Source organism: Sebastes fasciatus, chromosome 7 (assembly GCF_043250625.1).
Source record: "Sebastes fasciatus isolate fSebFas1 chromosome 7, fSebFas1.pri, whole genome shotgun sequence".
NCBI lineage: Eukaryota > Metazoa > Chordata > Actinopteri > Perciformes > Sebastidae > Sebastes > Sebastes fasciatus.
Window position 1 is genome coordinate 31,639,705 of NC_133801.1, and position 18,353 is coordinate 31,658,057.

General features: G+C 43.5%; 2 protein-coding genes across 4 annotated transcripts in view; one reads left to right on the forward strand and one right to left on the reverse strand.

Moving 5' to 3' along the window:
- Positions 1-18,353, forward strand: part of LOC141770603 (neurobeachin-like) — a 286,789-nt gene that overhangs the window by 262,363 nt on the left and 6,073 nt on the right. For all 3 annotated transcript variants that reach the window (XM_074640308.1, XM_074640306.1, XM_074640307.1), the window contains 9 exons: positions 2,880-3,047; positions 8,333-8,422; positions 9,420-9,612; positions 10,404-10,475; positions 11,281-11,436; positions 12,225-12,395; positions 15,151-15,252; positions 16,608-16,804; positions 17,405-17,556. In XM_074640308.1, coding sequence (XP_074496409.1) covers positions 2,880-3,047; positions 8,333-8,422; positions 9,420-9,612; positions 10,404-10,475; positions 11,281-11,436; positions 12,225-12,395; positions 15,151-15,252; positions 16,608-16,804; positions 17,405-17,556 — 1,301 coding nt within the window. The remainder of the gene's footprint in view (positions 1-2,879; positions 3,048-8,332; positions 8,423-9,419; positions 9,613-10,403; positions 10,476-11,280; positions 11,437-12,224; positions 12,396-15,150; positions 15,253-16,607; positions 16,805-17,404; positions 17,557-18,353) is intronic.
- The window catches only part of LOC141770604 (serine/threonine-protein kinase DCLK1-like), a 29,631-nt gene continuing 28,109 nt past the window's right edge, over positions 16,832-18,353 (reverse strand). Inside the window, exon 16 of the mRNA XM_074640312.1 lies at positions 16,832-16,966. Coding sequence (XP_074496413.1) covers positions 16,913-16,966 — 54 coding nt within the window. The 3' untranslated portion in view covers positions 16,832-16,912. The remainder of the gene's footprint in view (positions 16,967-18,353) is intronic.

Below are 18,353 nucleotides of genomic sequence, written 5' to 3' on the forward strand. Positions count from 1 at the left end.
TAATCGTGATTAATGGCATGATTGACCATAGTTAATTGCGATTAATCGCAAATTAATCGCAGTTTTGTATCTGTTCAAAATGTACCTTAAAAGGAGATTTCTCAAGTATTTAATACTCTTATCAACATTAGAGTGGACAAATATGCTCCCTTTTTGAAAATGTATGTATAGATATATTATTGGAAATCAATTAACAACACAAAACAATGACAAATATTGTCCAGAAACCCTCACAGGTACTGCATTTAGCATAGAAAATATGCTCAAATCATAACATGGCAAACTGCAGCCCAACAGGCAACAACAGCTGTCAGTGTGTCAGTGTGCTGACTTGACTATGGTTTGACCCAAACTGCATGTGATTATCATAAAGTGTGCATGTCTGTAAAGGGGAGACTCGTGGGTACCCATAGAACCCATTTTCATTCACATATCTTGAGGTCAGAGGTCAAGGGACCCCTTTGAAAATGGCCATGCCTGTTTTTCCTCGTCAAAATTTAGCGTAAGTTTAATATGATGCTAGCATCTTCATTCTAGCTTCAAAACTGAGCCGCTACTACCTAAAAATCGCAAGTCGTGCAAATGTATTAAAGAAATTAATGGTGTTAAAACAAATTTGCGTTAACGCCTTATTGCGTTAAATTTGACAGCCCTAATTTTAAGATTCATAAACGAAAAATCCCATGTGAACTGGAACATTTCACATGTGAAGAAACATTTTTCACATGAGTGAGTGAAAGAAATCCTCTGTGGTATGCCTCCACTTTCTAATTTAGAACACTTAACACACAACGTTTCGTGCAGGTCGTGTATCCTGAGGTTGGGGGGCCACAGTGTTTTTGGACCAGAGGTAGAAAGAGGCTCTGGGAACACGCTTGACCTTTTCAGCTGGAGTGACAGAGCTGGGCTGGTCTTATGGAGGTGACCTTTCCCTGTGCTCTACCCACGCTGCCTGGTCGAGCTCTATCAGGCTTGTGTACCGGCAGAGTGGGGGGGGGGGGTTGGAGGGGAGAGAGAGAAGGGAGAAGCTGGGAGTTGTTACGGGCATGTCTGCATCTCCAAAACAAGGAAAGAGGATGACTGAAAAAAAACAACAAGGATTACAGTGGATATTTCCTCACTGTTGAAGGATACATGTGTGATTCTGCCTTGCATTGTTCAATTCGCAGACCAGTGTATTCACACGCCCAGACATTCACAGTCCTCTGCCTCCATTTTTTTGTGTCTTTCTTTTGTTCTGTTCCCTAGCTAGCCCACTCTCTTGCTTCCTCTATTATTTCATTTCTGTCAGTGAATCTCTCTCCCTGCCTCCCCCTCTGTCTCACTCTTCCTCTTTTTTTCCCTTCCCTCCTTCTCTTCCTCCCTCCCTCCCTCCCTCCCTCTCTCATCCTCCCACTTCCCATCTTTGCATGTGCCACTTTCAATTGAAGTGATATGCCCTGTGGCAAACTCTGCCTCTGTGTGCTCGAGCAGGCTTTGTTGGTAATGGCTGTTATTCCTGACGCGAGGGGAGGAGTGTAAAATTCCTCTAGCAAAGCCTTACACCAGCATGCATGGAAATTATATTGTACCGTATTGTGGAACAATACATCAAACCTCCCTGCTGCATGGCTTCCATGGGAATATTTATAATAATTATCATTCTTAAATCCGATCCCAAATCTCTCACTAACACTCCCACAAGAAATCAAGTCTCCCTTCTCACTCTCACACGAGTCATTTATCAGTGTTGCTCCGGCGGATGGTTTTACAGTAAATTGGATCCCTGTTAGTATTGAACCAATTTCTTTGTCTCCATGCAAAGATGGTCAGTCCGTATTTTAAGTAGACAGACAAATGTGATATGGGAGGCTTGTCCTGATTTAGCAGGTTACATTAAAAGGAGGGGATACAGCTTCTATTTTTTTTCTTTTTCTCCTGTAATATTTATGCACAATAAAGCAGCTTGAATATTTATCTTTATTGAACTGAATGAAAATTATTTGTACCTTACAATTAGGGCTGTCAAAGTTAACGCGATAATAACGCAAATATGTTTTAACGCCACTCACGTCTTTAACGCGTTACTGCAACTTGCAATTTGTAGGTTGTAGCGGGCTCAGTTTTAAAACTAGAGTGAAGATACTGGCATCATCTGAAAACCTGAAGGAATCCATCGGTACCAACCATGTCATACTAGCTTATCGCAAAGGAGGTTAAATAACACTCCAAACCTGCGTTCAATTTTGGCGAGGAAAAACTGTCATGGCCACTTTCAAAGGGGTCCCTTGACCTCTGACCTCAAAATGGGTTCTATGGGTGCCCACGAATATCCCCTTTACTGACATGCCCACTTTATGATATTCACATGCAGTTTTTGGCAAGTCATAGTCAAGTCAGCACACTTGACAGCTGATGTTGCCTGTGAGTTTGCCATGTTATGATTTGAGCATATTTTTTTTATGCTAAATGCAGTACCTGTGAGGGTTTCTGGACAATATTTGTCATTGTTTTGTGTTGTTAATTGATTTCCAATAATGAATACATACATTTGCATTAATTATTTGTCCACTCCCGAGTTGATAAGAGTATTAAATACTTGACAAATTTCCCTTTAAGGTACATTTTGAACAGATAAAAAATGTGCGATTATTTGCAATTAAATATTTGAATCGATTGACAGCCCTACTTACAACACTCTTTATTAGTTTTGTGATGTTTGGTGTGATGTAATGCCCTGGTAGGCCATCTGTGTACAGTAGAGTAGGCTGTGTTTTGTTGTGTTCAGTCTTGTGTGGAAGCACAATTTGTGTTGTGTCTTTTGGCCCATGTGCTGTGTGCTGCTGCTGCTGCTGCTGCTGATGCCTCTCACCTCTAATTGCCCTGTACTCCTCTCACAGGCCCTGGAAAGCGAGTTTGTGTCATGTCAGCTGCATCAGTGGATTGACCTTATTTTCGGCTACAAGCAGCGAGGCCCGGAGGCAGTGCGTGCCCTCAACGTCTTTCACTACCTGACTTACGAGGGCTCCGTCAAGCTGGACAGTATCACTGACCCTTCGCTCAGAGAGGTAGGGCACACACACACACACACACACACACTCACATTGCCATGGAGACAAAGCCCCTCCCCCCTCTCTCTTATTCACCATAGGCACAACTTCCTGTCTCTATTTGTCCTGGCATGTGTTGGAGCTCCGGGAGCATTCATATCACGCATCTGTCAATCAATTATTGTGTCATGCAGATGTAACCCGTGAGAGCGTTTGGCAGAGCTGCTGAGTCATCGAGTTTCCGTTGAGATTAGCGTCATTTTGTGATGACTTGTGTTATTAATTTCCTCTCTGACAGATAAACAGTAGTCTTTTAATATCTGTCCACATCATTCATAGATCCTCTTAACATCAGGATTCTTTTCTTCCTGCTGCTGAATATACTGTATGTTCCTTCCCTTAATCAGATCAATGAATCTAACTGAGCCCTTTGATCAATCAGCAGAGGTCACTCAGTCAATAGATGAGGGAGTGAATCCTCTTGTTCTTAACGAATTAATTGAATATCTATTAGCTCGGCCGCACTACTCGTGAATAGCTTAATTGCGTAGAGGGGAAAGGGGACCAGAGACTGCAGCAGCTGGCACGCATTGTGGTACTTTCCAGTTTGAGCTTGTCTCTCCCTGTGATATCCACCATCTGCTGTCTGCAAAACAAGTCATTTATATACTGTCACTTCCAGGGGCGCCTTTATTTATCAAGTGACCACTATGCAAATCACCTGCAGAAGATTTGGCTCATCTAATTACCAAACCATATTGTGAAAGGTTTGGTTTTCATCATTTTGAGAGAGATTTAGGTGATGCCTTTTTTTTTTATTTTGCATATTTTGCATGAGGTTTTTTTTATCTGTCTTACACCCTGCCTACTGTTACCCTGAGAGATGACAGTACCGTTAGTTAGTTGCACATTAGGAAGCCTGCTACTCAGGCTCCCTAATTGTGCCCAGTTGACGTAGTCGCTATTGTGACATGTGAATGTATTTGTGCTGGAAAGAGAAATTGGCTCAGCTAATTGCAACTGATGTAATGCCGGTATGATGAGCACTAATTAAGACAAGCCTTCATACCTTCAATCATGTTTCTCATTCCAGATGGATTCTTCCTCTCCCTGTAACATGAAGTCTAACCTTGTATATCTAAACCCTGTATTCTAAAACTTAGCAGTATCCTGACAATGCATTATGAGTAAGTCTATTAGACGGGGCCATTAAACTGTAATCAGTTGATTTCCTTGCATATAAAAGTTGTGAAGAAAATGTATCATCATTGTAATTTTTCAACAGCAATCCTTGAAAAAAAATAAAAAAAATAGGGCTGTCAAAGTTATTGCAATAACGCGTTAATGGACATTTGTTTTAACGCCACTAATTTCTTTTTTACGCATTAACGCAACTTCTGATTTTTAGGTTGTAGCGGAATCAGTTTTAAAGCTAAAGTTCTGGTATCATATGAAACTAGAAAACCTAAGAAATCCATTGGTACCAGCTTGTCGCGAAGGAGGTAAAATAATGCTCCAAACTTGCGCTAAATTTTGGGAAAAACTGTCATGGCCATTTTAAAAGTGGCCCCTCGACCTCTGACCTCAAGATATGTAAATAAAAATGGGTTCTATGGTTACCCACGAGTCTCCCCTTTACAGACATGCCCACTTTATGATAATCACATGCTTTTTTTTGCAAGTCATAGTCAAGTCAGCACACTGACACACTGACAGCTGTTGTTGCCTGTTGGGCTGCAGTTTGCCATGTTATGATTTGAGCATATTGTTTTATGCTAAATGCAGTACCTGTGAGGGTTTCTGGACAATAATTGTCATTGTTTTGTGTTATTAATTGATTTCCCATAATAAAGATATTTGCATAAAGCAAGCATATTTGCCCACTCCAATGTTGATAAGAGTATTAAATCTCTCTTTAGGGTACATTTTAATATATTATAATTTCCCAAGCACAGTATTTCTCCAGACTACAACAGCTTAACTGTACTTTGATGCTCTGCAATGAAATTATTTGATTTAAGGTGAACGATTTCCTCCACAGTCTATGGTAACATTACGATCATTTTGCAGGTGATTTCCTGCAGGATTTATCCTACCATCATTCACACTACTGTTTACCACTCCTCCTGTGAGCTGCCTGGCTCTGAGTCAGTGAGGTGGAGCATGGAAAAGTGCCCAATGAATGTCTCGCTAAGACCTGCTGAAATGTGACGATTGACTCCGGGGTATGGATTCATTTTGGGCCTGACAGGTGAAACTGCCGATCTGGCATTAGTCATAAGAATTAAGGCATTTGAAACGTCAATAAATTAGAGGTCATGAGAGATAATTTCCTCCCGTGTGTCAGATGGAAATGATGACACCGTCTCTGACACGCCTCCGGTTGAGGGCACGGTGACAGCTCTACTGGGCACACTGCCGGAACAGCGGTCCTTCTATGTGATGCTCCTCCTGACAGCCTTCTCTTATGGAAAAACATGACAGCAACCCCTTGATTCAGACCCCGCTGTGTCACTCAGAAGTAAACAGACAAATTATTCATCAGTGGGACTCCATTTCTCCTCAGCTGCCACTGCTCCTCCCGCCCCGCCTCTGAATCGACAGAGACAACAAAGTGTGCCGTGGCTCGCAACCGAAGGGTTTGAAGCAGCTGAGATATATTTAAATTGATTTCACCTTGATATTCTCATTGTGATGGGACACAAGTGTTTAAGTGCTTGACCTTAATAATAAGAAACTTCCTTCATATGTATCACATAGAATAGGATTCAGTTGGAGTCGTTGATGGTAACTGAATTAGAGATAATCACCTACTGGTAGACACATTGTTCAGGACATTTCTGCTCCCACAGACAGTAGTGCACATGTCAACTCCCAAGCTGTCACTCAAGAAACACCCTCGGGCTGATTCTTTGTTAGTACTTAAAGGATTTAAATACAACCAGATAAGCTTAAAACAAATTTCATTGGCATGTTAAGGATGGGCAGCAGTGTCGTCACATGAGAAAGTAGCACGATTACATTAATAGTTTGTTTATTTGCGTGGGTCTGTGTGGTTTATAATCGGTTTAACTACTGAAAAGCCAAAATTACTTAATGAAAGCAATTTGCTTCTGTAACCCGCAGAGTCTATCAAAAGGTGAAAGGTGCAGCAGCTTCATATTTGTAGTCGCCAGCGCTGATCTCAGGTGTCGTGACTCAGCATGATCCCACGCTGCTTAGCGGGTCACCGCAAGGCCGTGTTTGCATTCTGTCTGACAGAGCTGTTGTGTTGCTGCTGCATTGCATGAGTGCACCGGAGGATGCTGTTGGGGTGGAGGGGGAGGGGAGGGGAAGGGGGGATCATCCTCCACGGAGTCTCTCTGTCACCAGTTTGGGAACCAGGCAGCAGATAGTGAGAGAGAGCTGCAGCCACTCACCTCTGAAGCCTTTTTTGCTCATGCCAAAATCAGATTCGAACAAAGTCGCGCAGACAGACGTGCAGACACGGTGCGTTATGACGGATGTTTGGTGCTCACCCAAGCAAGGCGGTTTGTTGCGGGGAGGGAAGATCATCCAGATGGCTTTGGAAATAAGTGTCACTTATCAGCCAAAAAGCAGAGCCTGAAGTGACTTAAACTAATGAACTGCCTGTTAAGTGCTCTCCATCTCAGACTGAGATAGAGATAAGTTTCTGACACACCTCAGACAGGATTAGTGTTGAAGCACCTGAGAGATATTGACATGTTTTGATCATCTAGTGGAGGAACATGTTCTTGAGTTAACCTTCAACAAGTCAGACCCCCTTCCCCCGACACGTACAAAAACACAAACACATACAGAGAAATCCTCCCCCCCCCCTTGCACTCTGGAAACAATTGTTGGGTGTCAAGGTTATCTGAGACTACCAAAACGGGACATGCAGCAGCCCAGTCTCCCTGGTAATAGAATCATCACAAGAAATATGGTGATGTTGTCCACATGGCCTCCTCAGCCTTTCTGATCTTTGTATCAAATTTCTTTATTTGAACAGACATTGTGACCCTCACCCCAAACCTAACCTTAAATAGCCATAATGTCAGTTGCTTATTACTTGACGGACTGCGTTGTAAAGAAACACTGACTAGCGCTTAATGGTTGCCAAATGTGCTCGACCACTCACATGAAACTTTCACTGCCGTGCGACAGCGCTCGACCGTGTGGACAGCGCCTTTTTTGGTGCTGTGGAAGATAGCAAGTGACCTGGGGGTGGGTGGGTGTCGGGAGGCGGCTGTTTAGCTTGCAGGTGGCCTGTCCTAATTCAGTATCACCTCCAAACTTCCCATGCCACATCTCCCTCTGTGGCATGTGCTAGCCAATAGGTCCTTTTGATTGTGAGTGGTGTGTACAGGCGGAGGAAAAATGAGGGCTAGTCACCCAGGCAGTCAGAAGGGCGGGCGAGAGGCTGAGCGATGTATGTTCCATTGTGCACAGTGGCATTGACGGACGTCTACAAGCTCCCCTCTGATGGTGGAAGTGGCTCCAGTCACATCAATCACTCCCACCATGGACTGCCCCACTTTCAGTCAAGCTCAGCAGCTCTTACTGCTTGTTTTTTTCCCTCACTCACTGGAGGCAAAGTTCTTTAGTCTATTTAAATGGGAGTTATTTTCTAATAATAGTAATGGCTTGATTCCTCTGGTGTGTTGTTTTTTTCCTGTACTCAGGGAGCGACTTGTGCTGTTTTTAGTTTTTCCTCTTAGTCACAAGCATCCAAACTCACAGTTTAAACCCAATAAATCATCCTTCGTCAAGGTAACCCTCTGCCAAATCGCCTTGTGTGATTTTGTGCCTCTGTTTCATACGTATGTGTGTGCACGGACATGCTTTTCCCCTTTGTTTCAAGCACAATAACATCTAAAAGCAGGCCGGCCTGCTGCAGTCCTAGCTGGATGTCACTCCAGGTTAACGTTTATGCAGCGGGGGCCCCTGCGCCTGGAAATGGGAATGGTTAACTGAAGCATGTTAATAGGAAAAGGCTTGTCTCTTCCATACTAACACTTGGATGACTCTGCAGGCCGAGGGGGGAAGGGGGAGCACCCAGGCGGATTGGGAGTGCTCCCCTTTCCCTTTACCTCCCCCTTTCCTCAGAAGCACGGCTGAGTTAGGATTTGCTTGCATTGTCAAGTAACGCATTGACCCATCACTTTGATGCATATTGATTGTGACAGCCGCTCTCTCTCTCTCTCTCTCTCTCTCTCTCTCTCTCTCTCTCTCTCTCTCTCTCTCTCTACTTCTCCTCTCTCCCTCTCTCCTTCTCTCCTCTCTCTCGCTCTCTCCCGCAGGCCACAGAGGCACAGATCCAGAGCTTTGGACAGACGCCATCTCAGTTGCTTATTGAGCCACATCCTCCACGCAGCTCCGCCATGCACCTGGTGAGAGCAACGAGCATGCTGGGAAAAATTCCCTGCACCTCTGGTGGCGGTGTATGTGTGGCATGTGTGTGTGTGTGTGTCAGAGAGGATGTGTGGATGGTGTGGGTTTGCGTGCCTGTGTTGTCCCTGATTTCTTACTTCTATATATGCCCTTCAATGTTATAACAAAAGCTAAATATTTCAGACGGCTTACCTCATGTAGGTCACAGACCCGCAATATAACAACAAATATTCAGTACCAGTTGTCTGCACTGTTTTATAGCCGTTACCGCCTACCGGCAGTGTGGTGTAAAGGGAAGAGTGCTCCCTACTGGCCTAGTAGCTCCCCTCTTTCGGCTGTAAACTGCTCTCCTCTGTCTAATCCATGTAATAGCCAGCCTAGTCCTCATTATCCCCACACGGCTCGCTCTCTGTAAGGCAGATCCCTTTGACACCTTTTAGTTCAATTTTTCTACTTTTGCAACAGATGTGAATGTTTTCATCTACATCTGTCAAAAGCCTCCAAAATAAGGGACAAGATGAGAGTTAAAACGGGTTCAAAACCATCTGATTTGCTATCTCCTCCACTGCTATTACTCCTGCTACACATATAGTTTAACCCAGTGTTGTAAAGGTTGCAGTCTCTTTTAATGCTTCTTCTTTGTGGACCAAACTCAATCTCTCTGATCCATGTGTATCATGTATGCACCATCTCATGTGTACAGCATACTCCATCCCAGTTTTCCATGTCTTACCCTTGTCTGACCAGTCCCTCGTCTGACTGCTCCGTCCGGAGGGGACAGCGCACGAAGCTCTCCTCCGTGTCTGAACCTAGTTTTTCCTCCAACCTCCACACTAATTGCCTCTTTCCATTCTTTTTCTCCCATCTTGTCATACCTCTTCTTTTCATCTTCTTTTCGTCCCCCTCTTCCTCCTCCTTCCTTGTACTCCTCCTCCTCTCCCGCCGTCGCATCCCTCCATCCTTCACACCCCGTCTTTTCTCTCTTCTACTCAATAGTGTTTCCTTCCACAGAGTCCTCTCATGTTCAAGGACCAGATGCAGCAGGATGTCATCATGGTGCTGAAGTTTCCGTCCAATTCGCCGGTAACGCACGTGGCCGCCAACACCCTGCCCCACCTTACCGTCCCCGCCGTGGTCACGGTCACCTGCAGCCGCGTATTTGCCGTCAACCGATGGCACAACACCGTTGGTGAGTGGGGCTCAATACACATGGCAGGTGATGTGTGTTCAAACATACACATATGCCCTTGTTAAAAAAAAAGAAAAAAAAAGAGAAGTGCCACACCACATGTGATACCTACCACAGCAGTGGCCCTGTAAAATCACTTCATCACTGTCTCACACAAACCTGCCCACCACTCATAATAGAGCTGTAGCCAGCTGGCTATGTGAGAGGCTAGCACCTCCTAGGTAAGCTGACCATGAGTGTTTCCACATGTTCCTTTTCAGACATGTGTGAACAACATTACCCACAGAGCCCCTCCCTGAGAATCAGCCTCACCTCAGGGTCAGAGGGCCAAAGCAATGGTTACTAGGAAATTAGGCCGCAACTGCACCACATTCTCCTCACACGTCCCCATCTGTCACTGTAGAGACACACTGAGCTCAGGACCAAAGAGTCCGCACTGTGTGGCTGCTCTGGCTGCTCCCACACTAATGAACACAGCTGCAGCACCCTTGCCATCCTGTCAGAGAGAAGGGGAAATGTGGTTTGGCTTTTCGGAATAATGATGATAATAAGGTCTCCATATTTTCAGGCATGTTGCTGTTTCAAAACCGGCTCCAGATACAGATTGCACGGATAAAATGTCTCCATTCTGTTTGACACTTCTGAAAAAAAAAAAAGCCCAGTAAGACAGATGGAAATCTTTCTGATGGAGGTGTGTGTGTGTGTGTGTGTGTGTGTGTAAGAATGCACACGTGCAGAGGTGAGAATAGCCTCGGTGATTCATTTTCTTATGTATCCTTGTCTGAATCCAGGTCTCCGAGGAGCACCGGGCTACTCTCTTGAGCAGGCCCATCACCTACCGATAGAGATGGATTCTCTGGTCGGTGAGTAAGCTTCCCTGTTTTGAGCAGAAAATACAGCATCACACAGAAACATTTGACCATTGGCTTGTATATCCATTTTAGCTGTAAGGTTTTTAAAGGGATAGATGTAAGAATCAGAAATCGCTTGTTAACAGTGACACCTGCGGCCAATAAGTCAACGACGTAGACACGCGCGAGCATCGGTCAAAACAGTGAGGCGACACGCACGAGACTGAACGTGATTGACAGGCATCATGTTGATTAACGTGAGCAACATTAGCCAGCTAAAACCACAATATCACTATATATTTCACATGCTTGGCAGTAATGAAAGGTCCCTCCATGAATCGAAGGCCCGGCCGATGTTGATCCAAGTTTTCCCCCCCGACGTCGGTCACATTCCTGTTTTGCAAGACGAGCTTCACTAGATATAACTTTGTTGTTGTGGTGGGAGGCTGGTCGTTTGTTTGCGTTAGCGGACTCCATTTCTAACCAAACGTTAGCTATCGTTGCACACTGTTAGACCTGGAGCGGAGCTGAAAATAAAGACGCTCGTGAGCGCGCATGACGTCACGATCGTTGGATTTTCCCGAAAAGAACGACTTGCATTCTTCACATTAAAATCAGTCTACAGGCTGATAGAGGAAACCCAGAAAGTCGCGGAAGGTCTCATTTTTTAGGTTAGGTTACAACCTGTTCGCACATTGGCAATAAAAAAAGGATTAAAAAATTTAAATGTGTTAAAACTTCCATACAGTCCCTTTAATTAATAACTTTAATACCTCAGGTATTGACATGAGTTCTGCTTTTCCTTTTTTTCCCACAGCCAACAATACTGGAAGCAACAAGCGTCAGATCACAGACCTAGTGGACCAGAGCATCCAAATCACCACGCACTGTTTCGTGGTGACAGCTGACAACCGCTACATACTGGTGTGTGGCTTCTGGGACAAGAGCTTTCGTGTGTACTCCTCCGAGACAGGTAGGTTACAGTGTAAACTCTATTTCCTATAGAGGTGTGCACTGATGTGTGGAGGACTGAACGCTATGATGGGAATAATACAGTATTGTCGCTGCTCTCTCCTGACAAGCCTTGTAGAAGAACTGATGACTATACTGTAATACACTGGGGCTTAGTGTTCAGTAGAAAAGTTATTTCTGCTAATTTCCTTTCCATAGATAGGGATTCAGTGGGAGCTAGATGATAATATTGGCAACATACCTGTTTAATTCTATAAATGGTTATCGGTGCAGCTTGACAAGCGGCGTTTAACTAATTGGTTCCAAACTTGGGGTTTATGACGGCCACAATGGGGTTGACATGAATCTCAAAAGAGGATTGAAAGGATAAGAAAAAAAATCTGTTGCTTATTTTTCTTCAATTTTCTTTTCTCTAATGAAATGCTGGACACTTTCACCTCTTCCGGACTCTAAAAATCCTTCAAATATTACAAACCAAGAGAAAAGAAGTCACTCTTGTGGGTTGAACTGCTCAACTCTGTCCACACTAAAGCCACAATCTGTGCTGAGGGGTCACAAGCAGACATTGTTTCATTTTAAGAGGCCGCAAGCCAATAAGGCTGAGAACCACTGATTTAACCATATTGGAAACATTTTTTTCCACTATTTCCTACAATACTCCCTTAACTACAGTTAGTGGGGGGGCTTTGAAAACACAGACAGCACTGGTTTTACCATGTTGCATTTCAGGAACTTCTGACTAGCAATTTTTGCCAACACCGAAAACACATTTGTACATATCTTCTCTAGGCAAGCTGACCCAGATAGTGTTTGGCCACTGGGACGTGGTGACATGTCTGGCCAGATCAGAGTCTTACATCGGAGGGGACTGCTACATCGTCTCTGGGTCCAGGGATGCTACACTTCTGCTGTGGTATTGGAGTGGACGGCACCATATTATCGGCGACAATCCCAATAACAGTGAGTAAGACAAAGAGTACACATGTTCCATGCTCACACACATGCACAGAGAGTATACAGTACAGTAGCATCATTCTCTGGACAGTTACAGAAATCTTTTCACATTGTATAGTATTTCACCAGTGAAATATTCTCCTTTGTTGTAAAGCAACAGCCTTTGATCAACACTGGGAAAAAAAGGCATTCTACACTAGAAATCAGATAATGTGGAGAGACAGGGAGAGGATAATTTATTTGCACTGTAGCTGTGATATATTAGTGTGATTTATTGCAATGAGCTGAGCTGCTTTCAAGTAGAGGACTCCAGATGTCTTGGCATTCAAAATGGTAGACCCCAGTGTGTGATTTCTGCTGCTCAGTTCATTTAGTTGCTCATTCTCACTGATTGTCTGTGTTCAAAACAATCCATCAGGGTAGGGGAAACCGACATTACAGTACTGTACAAGCCAGGAGCACCATATATGGTGTGGAATTGAAAAACTGAAGATGAGGAAGAGTGTTTTTTTTTTATTATTTCTGGATGACAATACAATGCATGTGTGTGTGTGTGTGTGTGTGCTAGAAGATTTTGTGTTTCCAATTGTCACAGATTCTAGGAGCGCCGGATTAGTTGCGAGTGTTCTCTAATTAACTTCACTGAGGCTCGGACAGTTAATTAAGAATTTCAGCTTGGTTGCCTCCAATTAGCAAGGGGCAATAGCACTTGTGTTACTGCAGCAGGAAAACAGTATTCCCCTGATATTCCCTCTACTAGTGCTTACAATGCATCTTCAACAGACAAAAGGGAAGGAAACTACACAGCTCATCTCAAGCAACAAAAGACAAGATGTGATTTCACTCAATCAAATCCAATATCTTATCAATATCTCATCGATAGATCATGATGTCAGAAACACAGTGGGGAGTAGCAGATAATAATCTAGCTTGGTTCAAGAATGCAGAGCACTAAAAGGTGTTGGAACCTGGAGTTTGTTTGTGAAGGAACAGGGGTAGTGCAGAGGAAAATGACTCAGAACCAGCTCAAAACTTTACATACTGTATGTTTGACACAGCATTATACAAATCTCTACAGCCAGCCGTTACCAGTCGTGTTCATATATAGATGGCAGGCATTTACAAGGATCCTCAGGGATAACCCACTACCGGCCTCTCATATCTTCACATTTGAAGCCCTCAAATTAATGTCATATACCACACAGAGCTCCAAAGTCCTTTTTTTTCTCCACTTATTTGCTTATTCATTGAACAATCTTTTCCACGGGTCTCATTCTGGTGATTTCCTACCTATTATATTTTCTATAACGCTGGTTGAAGGTTGTGTGAATATGTATCAGCAGCCCTCCGGATCACTGCTTCCTCATCCCGCAGATGCGGAGTGCCAAAGAAATTGATTTCACCCACGCCTCAAAAGGCTGCATGTGTCTTAAATGTGTAATAATTAAAATAACTTCCAGCTCAATCACGGCCCTGCCTCTCAGACTCGGCCCATCACACCGGTGCAAGGGGATATTTGCACCTGGTAATTGTGGCGGCTGACTTCGGCTCGTCCCAAGGGCTCGGAGAGGGTGGGGGGGTACGCGGCGCTGGGCTGATTGAATCTTTTGTCGGGTAGGTGAGCTGCACACAGGTCCCTTTTTCCCCCTGGAGGCTTTTTCTGACACTTGTCCTATTCAGCTTCCCTCAGCAGTGGGTGCTGGGACTGACAGCGCTGCGCAGGTCCCGGTCTCTAAGGGACTGTGCTGCATCGATCACAGTCCAGCTCACTGACTGGACCGCTACAGCTGCAGAGGCGATATGCCGAGCTAGACGAGGAGATGATGGGGGAGGAGGAGAGCGGTCTGACACATGTCCACATCATCTATCAGGACTTTACTGTCATCCAGTTGGACAGAGAAACTTTCACTGAATCGGCTGAACTTTGAGTCACGTGTGGACACCAACATAGTGTATATTCAATGGCATTAGTTTGACACGAGTTTGCCATCACTAGTGGCAAACTTTGCAGTGCGATAAACAACAACATAAAACATAAACACGAATAAATTACAATAAAAGAATATTAAAACAATATTAAATTAAAAACATTATTTTTTTCAGTTGAAACAGAATTCCTATCTACCCCCTCCTACCTCTTCCTTTATGGTTTAATACATCTACACTTTGGACAGTTTTTTTTACTTTTCATTGGCTGCATTCGGTCCGCATTTCTTTGTTTGTTTGTTAAATACAGATAATTTCCACTGATTACATTATTTAGTGATGGATTCAGCGGGTTCAACTCTCCGTAAGACACGGCAGTATTCAGGGACATGATGTGGGTTTATTCAGTATTGGTGATCATATGTGCATATCAGACCGAGCCTAGAGGTCGCCTGCGGGTGCCGCGAAACTCCCCTCACTAACCTCTCCCCTGGCCATCATCAATCATGTGACACATGGGATGAAATCAAGTGGCTCGGCTGCCATCAGTGGGCATCCCTGCATTTACATGACAATTCAAAGGGACCGCCCTGCTAGCAGATGTGTGTCACAAACACTGTGCTTGTGTTTATTTGATTTGATGAAGGGGTGCTGGTTATTGTAGAGACCATTGCACAGAAATCACAATTCAGAAATGCAGCACTCCAATACATTTCGAATACCTTTTTTCAGGTATTCAGATTGTTTGGGTGATGTTTTCAGAGCCAGACAATATATTTAATCAATTAAACCAAGTCATTTGTTTTAAGATATTATGTATGTGTCATTTTTTTAGGTGACTATCCAGCACCACGAGCAGTTTTGACGGGTCATGACCAGGAAGTTGTGTGTGTGTCAGTCTGTGCAGAGCTGGGCCTGGTCATCAGCGGAGCCAAAGGTCAGTGTACTTTTCTGTCTCCCTTCAATGTCATTGTCATCAGAGAGGACAGAGCAAGTCAGCGACACTAGTGCTTTAAGCTGGCATATTGGCATACTGTACATACTGTAGGTTACCAGTCTATTACCAAACCACATAGATAGACAGGTATTCATTTCAATGAACTCTCTCGACCTGCATATGTAAGATAAGATAAGATATTCCTTTATTAGTCCCACAGTGGAGACATTTGCAGTGTACAGCAGCAAAGGGGATAGTGCAGAAACAAGAAGCATCAGTAAAAACAAAAAGCAAGATACAACAAAGTAAAAAAAAAGCAAAACAAAAGTAGACAGACATATAAAATATGAACAATTTAAATAGAAGGAAATATAAAAAATAGGACCAATATATACAGTATTGACAATAAACAGACTATTAACACAATTGCACGAGTGGAAAATGTATATTGTACAGTGATTGGAATGAAATTTCACCTGAAAGTATTGCACAGTATGAATTGAAGTTACACCTGAGCAGTACTGATATTGCACGGTCGGTGTAACTTCAATTCATACTGTGCAATACTTTCAGGTGAAAGTACTTACAGTATAGTGTAGTTATTATCAGTTTTTGGTGCGTATGTGGTTTACTGGGAGCATTGCTGGTTGTGGAGTCTGACAGCTGCAGGAAGGAAGGACCTGCGATAGCGCTCCTTCACACACTTTGGGTGGAGCAGCCTGTCGCTGAAGGAGCTCTCCAGTGCTGAGATGGTGTCCTGCATGGGGTGGGAGTCATTCTCCATCATGGATGACAGCTTAGCATCATCCTCCTCTCTCCCACCACCTCCACTGGGTCCAGGGGGCATCCCAGGACAGAGCTGGCCTTCCTGATCACTCTGTCTAGTCTCTTCCTGTCCGCAGCCGAGATGCTGCTGCCCCAGCAGACCATAAAAAATGGCTGATGCCACCACAGTGTCATGAAAGGTCTAGAGGAGTGGCTCCTGCACTCCAAAAGACCTCAGTCTCCTGAGCAGGTAGAGTCTGCTCTGGCCTTTCCTGTAAAGTGCAGTTGAGTTATCAGTCTAGTCCAGTTTATTGTTCAGGTGAACACCCAGGTACTTGTAAGATGTCACACCATCTCAATGTCCATTCCCTGGATGTCCACCGGTGTCGGGGGGGGGGAGTGTGTGCGTACTCAGCTGAACAACATGCAAATGCCTCACAGAAAATGGCGGGACCAGGAATCTATCTCTGTGCACACTGCAGAACTGTAGAAATGACATTGTCTGATTTTATAAAGACAGAATAATACAGTATATGTTTTACATGAGCTCAGATTGCTCACATTTGTCTGTGTATGTTTTGGTTCGGCAGAAGGTCCATGTCTGGTCCACACTATCACAGGGGACCTGCTGCGCGCTCTGGAGGGGCCGGACCACTATCAGTGCCCACGGCTCATCTCCGTGTCCAGTGAGGGCCACTGCATCATCTACTATGAGAGGGGGCGCTTTTGCAACTTCAGCATTAATGGAAAACTGCTGGCACAGATGGAGGTCAATGATTCCACCAGGGTAAGCTGACTTTTTGACACCAGTATAATCCATTAGAGATGTGGATGTATCTTTGTTCCTCTGCAGTCTTAGATACTTCAAGGATTGAAATAGTGGGCAGCTGCAAAGTCAATTTGGAGATGATGGTAATGTCACAGCAGGATGTTTTGTATTTATGGTTGCCTGAAAAGTAAAAATTAAAAAAAGGTCAGCAAGGGATTCAGAGAACAGAGTAATATGGCTGATACAGTATGTTTGTGGCTCAAATACTTTACATGGCCTGGATCATAGTAAACAATGTTTTAGGCGAGAGATTGAAGTTGCTCCTGCCAGGTTTTGAGACATATATATTATTAATAGTTATATAATTGTATAAATAGTATTATTACCATAATCCATCTTAAATTTGTACAAAACTATAAGTGTGCTTTAATCACTGCTGCCTGTCATTCTCATACTGAACCTCCACAATCACAAATGTTGGTGTTGGTCTTGCTGCAGCATGTACAAGATGTCATTCAATGACATCTTGTACATGCTGCAGCAAGACAACTTTCCTTATGGGACAATAAAAGTGAAGTTGGAAACGACATGTTAAACCCCTCTCTGTCCCTACTGTAGGCTATCCTCCTGAGCAGTGATGGCCACAACCTATCCACAGGTGGGGATAATGGTGTGGTGGAGGTGTGGCAGGCCTGTGACTTCAAACAGCTCTACGTCTACCCTGGCTGTGATGCTGGCGTCCGAGCCATGGACCTATCACACGATCAAAGGTCAGAGCAGGCAGTTGTATGGTAGCAATTTTGAGGTCACAGAGAGCAAAGTCAATGTATACAGAGAGCTATTTTAATGAACTGTCTCCCACTCGTCCCCTGAACGTGACATGAAATGCATGCATTATATTTTAATCATCTCCCTAAATTGGCACGCAAACATCAAAACTTTGAGAACGCCTGGTATAGTATGTCATAAAAAGGTCATAGTATATTAAGTCATACAAATTTCACGATATAGTATGCCATAAAACTGTAAAAATTAAAAAATTAAAAAAATAGTATAGTACATCAGAAAAAACTAAATAAAAAGTCATAGTACAGTATGCCATGAAAAATGTCATAATATAGTATATCACACAAAATGTCATAAAAAGTAGTCATAGTATAGTATGTCAAACAATGTGGTAAAAAGCCATAGTATGTAAAGAAAAGTCAAAATTTGAGATTATAGTATGTCGAAAAGTCATAATATATAGAGCACGTTGAAATGTCAAAGTCAAATTAAAGTATGTCGAAAAAAGTCATAGTATAGTATGTTGAAAAAAAGTCAGAATAGTATGTTGAAAAGGAGTCATAGTATAGTATGTCTAAAAAGGAGTACAAAAAGTCATACGATACGATATGATACACTTTATTGTCCCCTTGTGGAAATTTGTCTTGGACTTGGATCAGCTGCCTCCACAACAGCATCAATAAATAGAAACATTAAAAACAAACAACAACAATCCACATGTAAACAGAGAAACACATAATGCAAACAACATATATAATAGTCATAATAGTAGGATATACAA